Source organism: Dipodomys merriami, unplaced genomic scaffold (assembly GCF_024711535.1).
Source record: "Dipodomys merriami isolate MVZ:Mamm:240054 unplaced genomic scaffold, mDipMer1.0.p SCAF_2, whole genome shotgun sequence".
Lineage (NCBI taxonomy): Eukaryota > Metazoa > Chordata > Mammalia > Rodentia > Heteromyidae > Dipodomys > Dipodomys merriami.
In genome coordinates, this window is record NW_027203381.1 from 109,988,052 (window position 1) to 110,000,137 (window position 12,086).

General features: G+C 44.9%; 1 protein-coding gene across 1 annotated transcript in view; it reads right to left on the reverse strand.

Moving 5' to 3' along the window:
• Adamts5 (ADAM metallopeptidase with thrombospondin type 1 motif 5) overlaps positions 1-11,840 on the reverse strand; it is a 41,724-nt gene extending 29,884 nt beyond the window's left edge. The window contains exon 1 of the mRNA XM_070030523.1: positions 8,904-11,840. Coding sequence (XP_069886624.1) covers positions 8,904-10,028 — 1,125 coding nt within the window. The 5' untranslated portion in view covers positions 10,029-11,840. The remainder of the gene's footprint in view (positions 1-8,903) is intronic.
• Between the last annotated feature and the right edge of the window lie 246 nt (positions 11,841-12,086).

Genomic DNA, 12,086 nt, shown 5'->3' on the forward strand with positions numbered 1-12,086 from the left:
AGCAAAGCTACTGCCACATATTTGTGACAGAATGTGAATGTATGGGTGATCTGGATAAGAAATTAATTTTACTTCATATGTATGAGTCCTCACAAGATGATCTCTTAATTTCAAAGCTGAGTTATAATTTCATACACTGCAATCTTTGGAAATTCATTGAACTCTAACTTATAGTTAATACAGTATGTGTCAATATGATCGTCTTCAAATATATAAATAATGCAGGTAGATTGTATGTACAGACTTAAGTGTATACAGTTTTATCTCTATGTGTTTGTATGTATGTGAAGTTTTATAGATTTATAAGTTTTATAATATTTATAGTTTTATAAGATTTATTTGTGTGTGTGTATGGGTATGTGTGAAGTACAGCTTTTAAGAGATTCTCTAATGGGGGACATGATCCAGTTCATTTTAATAATTTAAAATTATAGATTCTCATGAGAAGAACACTGCCATGCTATGAAGCTTAGTATGAAAATATAAGCCACAATGTTGAATGGTGTTGAATGGTGACATATAGTCAGATTCAATGTAACCTTCATGGTCCTTCAACATACTCTCTGTTGGGGTGACCTCAGCAGCCTTCAGGTATTTAGAAGACAGTACTTATGGACAACCAATGCCATATACTTATCATCAACATGTGTTTCAACTCTTCCCTACAGTGTTGCATAAAAATATAATTAAGATGAAACACCATCAAAATATTATAATCCTCTCTTTGATATGGTCTCATGTCCTTATTTTGTTCTCTGTAAGTTCCCAGCTGTGATGGATTTCACTGTGGCTACCATGCTACTGTAACTTCAGACAGCCAAATAGCCAAATCAAAGTACCAAATCAAAAATGGCCTTCCAAAGTATCATCCTGTGGGATCCCAAATTTCAACTGTAAAGAACAAATTCATTGTTTTAAAATTCAAACTGGAATATATTTTGCATAACAATCAGTCCTTGAGATAATAATATAGTCTAACACATTTTTAATCCCCCTTCATCCAATCATTTAGTAATTCTAGGAAACAATCCCTGGTCATGGATTAAATGAGTTGATATATATTGTGAGTTACTTCTACATATGTGTATATACACATATGTATATATACATAGGTATGTTTACATAAGTATATATAAATACACACATATATATGTTTTAAAAACAAGATGTATGTCTATCATCAGAGTATGGTGTTCATTATCTTCAAATAATAAAATCTGGGGATAAGCTTTGCTTTCACTTTTTGCTCATTACTTCACTAATAGGCTTGAATGAAGAGCCACAGCAAAAGGAAATGGCCTTCCTGTTCTGAATGAAATTAAAGCCAAAATCTTATTATCTCTCTGTTTACTGCTAATCAATTGCTCATTAGAGGCCATCAGCCCTCATCCTCTTTGAATTTTATGAAATGCATTTGGTCTTTTGCCATGAAAATGTGTTCATGTGACAAAATTTTGAACAGAAGCACTTGTTATTATTTTAACTGCACTGATTAAACTCATTGACTACACAGCCACACTGTTATATTTCCGTGGCTATAATTATAAACTGGCACCTTTTCTATTTCACTTGTGCAATTTCAAACCTAGACAGGGTTCTATGGTTTTATTCCCAAAACTTACAATGAATATCTGAATCGCTTTTTTGATCCAATATTCCTTCAGTATATGGAAAGGAACTTGTGTTAAATTTCAGTCTATCAATCGATGTCCTTTTCCTGAAGATGATTTATAATATGACATATAAAACTTCCCTTCAAAGTAAAGGATTTTTAACACATCAAATGTAGGGGTAAGGATACTACTGCAAAAATAGTACAATATATATATATATATTTATACACATACCTATTTATTTATAATACCATATATATAACATAGCTGCGGAAGCAGGAAGCATTGAAGTAGTGCACATCATGTATAGTCTTCATGTAAGTGAAAATGCCAAGGTGTGCTATTTCTGTTTATCCAGTGTGGATCTGAAGATGAATGCATGCTTGTCATATTAAGGATGGCTCTGGTAATTCACAATCAACATCTTAACAACACTGGAGAGTAATGCATTACAAGACTAAGCAACATGTTAGGGGAGCAAAAGTATGAGGCGATAGAACTGTGGCCTTGTGGTGTTATAAAACTGAAATATACTTGAGATGGTCTATAAGACCAGAAGAAGTTTAGGAGAGAAGTCACTGACATTGTATGACCATCACTGTGGCAATCTTTTGGAAGACTATGAATGTGGCAAAGCTTGCGACTTCTCATGGGATTTAGGAGTATTAATAGAGCCCAAGACCTGTTTGTGAGGACAAGAGATGGCCAAGGAGCCAGCAAAACACTCTGTGTGGAGAAGTAATACCCAGAGGAAAATCCCAGCCGTTAGTACTTGATAGGGAAATAAGCCAAGTGGGCTGAATACAAAAACCTGGAACACAAAACAGGCATTGGAGGATGTCCTGCTTTGACTGACAGGTTGGTAACAAGTAGCATAGCATATTTTGAGACAAAGAGTTGGAAGAAATACATAAGTGTAGCGGTAGTGGTGTCAGTAGACAAAAGTTAGTGAGAACAACCTACATGGGAGTTAAATTACAATGGTCTTTGTTTCTGTAAACATCACCTGCTGGTAAGGGCAGCAATAGAGTTCAAGAGAAGGACAGAAAGTAGTTTTCTGAACTCAAGGTATCCTCATGTTTTTCAGCTTACTTGTTTGACTAAAGAGACATGCTACCACTTGAGCCATGCCTCCAGCCTGGTTATTTGCTGCTTATTTTGGAGATGGAGTCTAAAGGACTTTTCTTCCCTGAACTTCAAATTGCCATCCTCACATCTCAACCACCTGAGTAGCTAGGATTACGGGGTGAGCCATCTTGGCTTCAGATGTCTACCTTTCTGTCTAGGTAAGTTCTACCAAAAAGAGATGGGCGATAGAAAAATTAATAGTGGAACCCATGACACATGATTTAACTATAACTATTTTACCCATACACTTACATATGCTCATACATATGTTTCAGGGGGTTGATGCTTATAATTATTTTTTCCTCGATTAATATGAACTAATGATACATATTAATGGGTTTAGTGTGACTTTTTCCCTACCCAAAGTCAATTGAATGATCAAATCTAACTTCCTTTCAGCCACTCCCTCTCACTGCTTCACAATATGGACCTGGTTCTTGAGGTATCATTTACTTTTTTGGCTAGGCTACCTATAGAGTAGGAGTCTTATTTTTCTACTTCAGCTGTAAAAATGATCATTACAGTGACTCATGTTGTACAATCTCTATCCATGCATCCACTCAGCAGGATCAGGGGCTGCTAAGAAATCCAGGTACATTTATTCCTAATCCAGTTATTGCAGGTCCAGAATGCAACTGCTATTGTGTTAAATGCTGACCATAAATAAGTGAAGTAAGATTCAATCTAGTGGGCAACCCAGGTATGTGCAGAGTGAAGCAAGCTGTTGTATGTTGTGGTGAACATGTCTTGGGAAGGTTATAGAAGGTTTAACAGACTCTCTTTAAGAGACAGCATAAAGGGTGTCAAAGGACTGGAGTCACTTGACTGAATCAGATGGTCTGGGAAGAGAAGTATTTTATCAAGGAAGGACTTACAGAAACATTCTGGCTTGTACCAGGCAAGTTCTGCTCTATTCTACCCACTATTCCCTTCATATCTCATGGCTATTTTGGATCTCAAAACATAGTCCAGGTACTCTTTTTTTCCCTCTTTGATTTTTTAAAACATTTCTTCACTGTATTCATGCCTTCAACTTTCTAATAACAATGCTTTAATTTGGTCCATCTTGAGCTTTCCCTTCCGTTTAGATTACTGAAATAATTTAGTTCCTGTAGGATTCAATCCAGTGACTTAGGCCAGATGGCTCATTGCAGAACATCCTCTGACAGCCACTATTTCCCCACTAATACACTTTCCATTGACTCCCACTTAATTGACAACATGGATTTCTTAGCGTGGTGCTATGCATTGGACTGTGACCTCCCTAAATTCCTAAATTGAAGCATGAGCCACCAGTGGGACCATGTTTAGAGACAGAGATTATAAGGAAGTAAATGAGTTGAACTGAGGTCATAAGAGAGGGACCCTGATCAGAGAGACAATTAATATTTTTAATCAGAATTAGAACAGAACTCTCTCTCTCTGTGTCTCTGTACCCTCATTTCTGTGTTGTCTCTGTGTCTGTGTCTGTGTCTATGTCTGTTTCTGTCTCTCTGTCTCTCTTTCTGTGCACAAAAACAAAGGAAAGACTATGAGAGTACACAGGGGGAAAGAAGTGTGCCTTACCACACACTAAATGAACTAGAACCATGACTATACACTTTTCAGCTTCCAGCCCTGGGAGAAATTCTCTTGCCATTGTTAAATCCATGCATTCTCTGCAAAATGATGTATGTGACACGTAATTTCTTCCTTAACCTGACTGTTATTGTCTTTTACAATGAATCAATTATCCAGCCACTCAGTTATTGTTCCTGTCCCATCAGAGTTCACTCTGTAAATTTCACAGAGTCATGGTGTTGCCTGTGGCCATGACAGATGCTGCTTTGGTACTCTGTCATGTTTAGCTCCTCCTAATCTTTTTAGGTTACTCCGAGTCTTTCTTTAAAATTGAACTGAGATGGGGTCAACACAACTCCATATGCCTCTATATTTGACAGTCACATTTACCTTAACAGCCAATGCAATAAACCAATAGATCCACTTTGTGCATTTCCACACAGTGGAAAGGGGTCACTCTTTAACCCTTCAAGTCATATTTCTGCTTATATAAGCAAAATATTAAATGTTTTAATAAATAAGATATATGCTTTTAGTTCACAGAGCATTAGGCAGGCCTATTTTCTCTCTTAAGTCAGAGGCTGCTGTATGCTGATTATTGACATTCCTCCTCAAACAAATGACCTTAACTGTCAAAGTTTTACAAATGATACCACAGTTGCAGATTACTGAAAGGATCAATGATAAAGTGGTTTATACCAATGGATATTAGTTAGGAAATGCTCAATAGCAAGTGATTAAATCCAAGTCACAGCAATACCTCCTTTGAGGACCTATTTCATTCTATATTTTCGAGACCTATGTAAAGACACATAGGCAGACATAACAGTTCTTGCCTTGTTCCTTTCATAAGCTTTGTTTATAGCTCAGTTTTCCTTAGAGTAGAGTGATCTTTACAGGCATCTACTTCCTCTTCTGCTAGTAGCCAGCCTGGTGGACAGGAACCATCCTCTTGTCTGTTGTTACCTAAATGAGTGTCCCACATGTAGCGGGTTCAATAGGCCTTGTTCCCAACGCAAAGAATACAACAAGGCAATCAGTCCTGTGCACTGTAGCATATTTTCTAATAGGCTTTAGATTTATTTGCTAAATAGTTCTCATCATTTTTAAGAAGATAAAGGACAGTTGCTTCAGCTCTTACTAGTCTCTTCATTTATTGAGTTATATAGCTTTATTTTTATTGGTAAAGATTGATTGTTAGGTATAATTCTTTGGTAAAGTTACTTTCAATCTTAAATGGATTTGAACCCAAATATTTGATTTGGCCAAATAAGAACACATGCTTTCAAAACCTAAGAAAGAACCTGGTGGCAAAGGAGAAATACTTAAGTCTCAATCCAGAATCATAAGGTGGAATGAATGAGAAAAGACAATTTTAGCAGAGAGATAAAAGACTACCAAGGAGCAGATTAATGGGTAATGAAAGTGAATAAACTTTTTATATTGTACATTCTCTTAAGTGGTCCAACTTCCATCCAGTGCTTCAATCCATGAAAAGGTAAAGTTTTCATTGAGATGCTGGAGAGAAGATGGGAAATTAACAGATCCCCTAACTGTGTAATACAGGGCATCCAGTAGTCTTGGATATGGGCCTAACAGTGTCTTTGAAGAAATTGTTTTAAACTAAAAGAGGAAGTCTGCAACAAGGAAATGGACTCTGAAGAGCAAAATAAATCCTGGGAAGATTGGATTTCTGTTGGATGTTGATGACAGAAGTGGTATGAATTTCAGCAATTTTCTGTGTCAGACACTGCATGGCTGCTTTTACCCTCATTAGAATAGTGCCAAAGGGCTGGAGCACAGTCCTGATGGTGAAGCGGATGAAGTGTGTTGATTTGATAGACAAATTATTAACGCTACCATGCCAACTCCCAGACACAATGCTCAAGGTGGCCTCAGCTGGTAAACAGAGATGGAAAACATATTCTCACATTTTCTTCATGCTTGAAAAACAAGCAATTTAAGGAGAAGACATCTGGATACAAAATTTGAGCAGGACTCAGAGCCCATCAAAACATAGTTTTGATGGCTTGGCGTCTGGCTGCTAAGCAACCCACTTCTTACATTCAAAACAGAGTTGTAAAAGTAGAATCCAGGTGCCAACTCCTGGTATTTCTCATTGAAAAGAAATAGCTATGAAACGTTTCCTTTAGGCCTTCAGATCTGATTTCCAGGAGACAGAAGAGTTTAAATCATCTCTCTCTCTCTCTCTCTCTCTCTCTCTCTCTCTCTCTCTCTCTCTCTCTCTCTCTCTCTCTCTCTCTCTCTCTCTCTCTCTCGCCTTCTGAAGTATGAATCAGAAATCTACTTCATATTTTATATACTCTCAGATGAATGCTGTCATAAGTCTTGAAATATTTTTTATCAGCCTTCTAGTAGTACTCCATCTGATTTGGTGCCTAATACAAGTACTCTTCAAATATTCAGTTTTTAAGAAGTTGACTGAATAGGACAGAGAGCCAGTTACAAACTGATTGATGGCAAAATACACTTCTGCTTGATGAGGGCAGAGACAGCTTATGTAATACATTGCCCATTGTGTATACTATTTAAAAAATGTGTCATCCTGCAATCGTAACTCAAATTAAGGTACATCATTCATTTATTTCTTGCTTGTTTTGTTATCAACTTAAAAATCTACTGATAAGTTTCACAGTTTCCAAAACAGGAATTGTCAACTATGTGAGCCAAAAATAGACTCAGAGAAAGCAATAAACATCATTTAGAATCATAGACTAGTTTCCTTTATTCTGGGAAACAATTAGGAAAGTTATGGGGCAGAGGGAAAGGGATGATCACATTTCTATTAACTTGTATTTATGTTAGAACAATGGAATATGAAAACAAATATCATTAGCATGGCCTACTCTTTGGAAGCAGTATGTCTCCAAATTCTTTTTCTCCCCTTTCTTTAGGGAGCCTCCTTCCATAAACTCTCCAAAGCCTGCTTCTTGGCAGGCTCTTTTGATGTAGCAGAGCAAGGAAACCCAGGCATGGAAAGTTGCTTTAAAAAGAAAAAAAGAAAAAGTATTTGGAAACCAAGTAGGAAAGGGGTCGTTTTACACGAAAGCCTCATAAGGCGGGCTACAACATGAAAGTTCTACCATTTCAAAGGCCAGTGTTGTGCAAAGGAATTAAAGAATGGCTTCCAGAATATCACTTAATGAGGAGAAAAATTTTTCCATTGTACACCACACTATGGACTGCCTGGTTCTCTCCAAAGTGCTGCCTTCCAGTGTCTTTGTTTACATGTGGTTTGCATTTGTGTCCACCCTATGAGCCACAAGTGCTTCTCTACTCCAACTTTATCAGCGCTTTTCCTTCATACCAGGGGTACTTAAGTAAAAATAGAAAAATTAGGTAGTGAAGCTGTACATCTCTGAAGCTTCTTGCAAGGCATCATTTAACTTCCTATCCTTGCTCTGTTTGCTCCATTTTGCAACCTCAAAGTTAGCAATCCTTCATCTACTCTGAATGCATCTCAGACATCTAAGATATTTGAGAGGCACAACTTAAAAACTGCCAATTTGAACAGAGCTGTAAAAAAACGGAAGCTAAGAACTATGAGCAAGCCAGGCTCCAAACCAACCCAGACTTTTTGTGTCACCACTGACTTGGTGGTCTAATGACAGTGTAAATAGATCCTGTGCTCCTCCCTCTTCCCAGAGGCTCTGTATTTAGAATGTCACCCTTCCTTCTCCCCCTCTCCACCCCCCCCCCATTTCAGTAACCATCTTAAAATGGGGAAGTCCTGGGAAAACATTCCTTCCTCAGGTCTTGAGTCTTTGCCCAGACTTTCTGCACTAAAGCTTCAGAAACACATTCATCCAAAACCCCAAACCTATGAATTGGATGGAACCTTTGTTTGGCTGGGTGAGTCTGGAGAAGGCGGTGCTTGTGAGGCACTGACAACTGGCAGCGGTGTCAAAGCACCTCCCAACTTGTGTCCCTTCAGCGGATTGGGCTTCCACATCCCTCTCCACACCTCCCACATGCCTCCCTTCCTTCCCAGGAATTGAGATCCCGAGGTGGACACGTCATTAGCAATCCCACATTAGAAAAGGAGTCCGTTGGATTCGTGTGGCAGAGAAGGTTCAAGTAGGGACATTCCCTAAGGAAGATCATTAATCAGATAGAAGAGACCGCAGTGGATGACCTACCCGGCTCTTCCCAGTAGGTTAGAGGAAGTCATAATTTTGACTTCAGCCGGACAGTAGAAAGCCCCATGATTGCAAAGGCATTCTGAATTCTTCCCTTTTGTCATCTGACCGTGCATCTGCCAAGCATTCCGGTGCCTTCTCGGGCGTGGGTACCTACATGGCTTCCTCCCCGGCTGGATGGCACCCAACAGTATTGAATATTGATTGCATAAGCACTTCTAGTCACCTCAGGCGACTGTGGGTGCTCAGTAGATATGGAGCAGACTGGGTGGAGGCGAGCTGGGTTTCTGCGAGAGCCCAATGGAGCCAATCCACAGATGGAGAAAATTGGGGGTAGGGGGAGCGAGTAAAGTGATCAGAAAGATGTCCCCTTCCACCTACCTCCTTATCCCAGCACGGGACGTGGGCCCCGTACAGGACAGGCCCACCCGGCTGTACCTACCTCGCGCGTGAAAAGGATGGCGGCGTCGTGGTGCTCCTCGTGGTCGTCCTCCAGCTGGTTGTGTTGGTGCTGCCATTTGCAAAAGTTCTTGAGCGTGGTGGCCGCGTTCTTGCTCACCTCCAGGCTCTTATCCTTGTCGCCCAGCACCACCACCTTCACCACGGCCAGGCGGATGTGGTTCTCGATGCTGGCGTGGCTGTACAGCCGGTTGGCGATGGAGGCCAGGGTCAGCAGGTAATGCTGCAGACCCCGGCCGTACATCCGTGCCATGGATGCATCCGCCACCAGGAGCAGCTCCACCTGGCGGGCCCGGGAGATGGAGCGGCGCCGCCTCCGCCACCACGTCTGGGGGCCGGGGGCCCCGGCAGGTGCGGGGTTGGGAAGCCGCGGGGCCAGCGCCGCCGCGCGTGGGCCGGGATGACCGCGCACCGGAGGGCGCTCGTGGGACTCCGGCGGGGACGCGGGGGTCTCACAGCTGGCGCGGGGCGGCAGGGTCTCGAAGCTGAAGCCTTCGCGGGTGTAGACGTGCAGGATGGGCGTCGATCCATCTCCATACACCCTCTGCGCGTCCGCGTCCGCGTCCGCCTCGGCCCAGGGCCCGCGCGCGAGCGGCTTGAGGGTGTAGCGCGCGTGCTTGACCGCGAAGAAGCCGTCGAGACCCCCACAGAGGTCAAAGACAGCCAGGGATCGGGGGCTGCCATCCACCGTCCCCCGGTAGAAGCAGCGGCCGCGGTGGCGCCGCCCGGGGGCGCTCAGCCCGCCCCCCGCCGGCACCCAGCCCGCGGCGCCCAGCGAATCGTCCCGCTCCAGGTCCAGGAGGAATCTGCGGCCGCCCGCGTACACCAGGTAGCCCGCCTTGCCGCCGCCGGAGTACAGTCGGTCGACGTTCTGCACCAGCCCGCGACTGGCGCGCGGCGGCCCCGGCGTCCAGGGGCCGAGGGAGCCGGACGGCTGGATGCGCTCCTGCGCCGCCGCCTCCTCCCCTCGCCGCCGGCGGGGCTGGGCGGCCGCGGCGGCGGCCGGAGCCGGCCCGGTTTTATCCTGGGCAGGTGCCGCGGAGGAGCTGGCGGCGGCCAGGGGCAGGCGCAGGGCGCACAGCAGCAGGGACGCCCACCCGAGCCGCATAGTGCGCTGCCCGCGGGGAGGGGCTGCGCCGCCGGCACTTTATAGGTATTTGTTATTTGCTAGAGAGAAGTTTGCAGGGGCGGGGATGTGGTGTTGCGGGGGGCAACACTCACACACGCGCGCGCGCGCGCACACGCGCACAGACACACACTGGCTTGCAAGGTTGATGAGTGTTGGAGAGGGACCCCCGCCGTCACCACGACCCACACCACCAACAGCACCAACAGCAGCAGCAGAAGCAGCGCCAGCCGGTCCTGGCCGCGGTGCCAGCTTGCGAAGTTTTCTTAGTTGATTTGGAAAAAGAAAAATACAAAGCAAAACAAACCAAAAGATAAAATATTAAAAAAAAAAAAAACAACAATGTGTGGATTTGCTCTCCGGAACGAGATGGGGAGAAAATCGTATTTTAAAAAAAAGCCAAGTGGTGGAGATTCTGCAAATATTGCAAAGAAAATTTAAAAAATGCAGTCACAATCGGTCCATCCAATAATCATAACAACCACCTCCGCAGCGACAATAATAATCATATAGATGATAGTGGCCTACGCCCGGGCCCGCCACTGGTTGCACGCAGCCTCCGGACACCCCGCTTCGCCGGTCCGGATTCTCCCCACTGCGGTCCTTTGGAGCTCTGGGACCCACTTCCTCTCTCTTAGGTGGTGGGGTTTGCCTTGGCTTTGTTGGAACCAAGAGGATGGGAAGAAAAGAGACGGGGAAGTCAGGGGAGGGGTGGGGGAGGAGAGGGAGGGGGCGCAAAGTCATTCAAAACAAAACAAAACAAAATTAAAACCCCAGCGCCGCCGGGGGCGGGGGGCGGCGAGCCGGGGCTGCCGCGCGGCCGGGTCCCCGCCGCGCCCGGGTCTCCCTGGCCGCCTTCATCCCCCGTCGGCCGCCGTGGCGAGCGCAGAGCGGGGCGCGAGCGCTGTGAAGATGCGAGGAGGTGGAACAATGAATTTATAGCGGCATGCCATCCTGAAATGGCAATTTCAACAATTCGTCACTGTACGCTGCCTCTTGAAGAGAGAGAGAGGAGCGAGGGAGAGAGAGAGAGAGAGAGAGAGACCTTCCCCCTCCACTCCCACCCTTCCTGCCTAATCAGATGGGGAGAGGCCAAGGGGGGGCGGTAGGAAGGGGGAAGGAGGAGGAGGGTGATCGAGGAAAGGGGAGACTAAGGAAAGAGGACGGGACTGGAAGGAGGGACAAAGGGAGGAGAGAGGGAGGGGGGGTGGTGGTGGTGGTGTTGGTGGTGGTGATGGTGGTGGTGGAAGTATTTGGGCTAGAAAAAAATAACAAAAATTTCCTTGGCCTCATTTAAAGCCGCAGCGACTGTGGGTCTGTCTGATTATTTCCTAACCAATCAGGGCTGGCTAGCCTCACCTTACCTCAACTCCCCCAGGGGTGATTTTCTTTCTTTCTTTCTTTCTTTCTTTTTTTTTTTTTTTTAAGTTACTGAGACTTTCAAGTCGCTCCTTGCTTCCTTCTGCTTGCTTTTCTGGCCCTGGGAAGAAAGTTCCTGTTGGAGGTTGTTGTTGTTGTTGTTGCTGCTGCTGCCGTTGTTGTTGTTTGCCTTCTGCAAGCCCCAGTGTTCTGGCATCTCAGACGGCGCGCGGCTCTGCGCACTAGCCGCAGCTTTCAGCTTTCCGCTTGTCCTCTGGCCCCCCATCCTCCTTTCGCTTCCTCCCCAGCTGTCTCCCGCTTCGGAGTTTCCTGCCTTCTCCCTTCCCAGTCTATTTGAGCTCCAGCCCTTGCTGGGTTCAGGCTCAGGGCTGACTAACTTCTCCCAGTCACCACCAGCAGAGCACCGAGACCAGCGGGCAGCCGCGGGCACTTCCTGGCGCGTCGCGATGCCCAGAGCGCGGCAGGGTGTCCGGTGTCTCCCCTGCAGGGCTGCCCGGGAACTCCGTGGCTTTGAGTGCAACTCCCCCCCTCCCAAACACACACCCCACCTCCAGCAGCCTTTCTCCAGAGAGCCTTTCTCCAGGGCCCACAATCTGTCAATTAATCGCAGCCACAAGAACTTCCTTTGGGTATAGGGTTGGAAAGGGTTAACGGTACAAG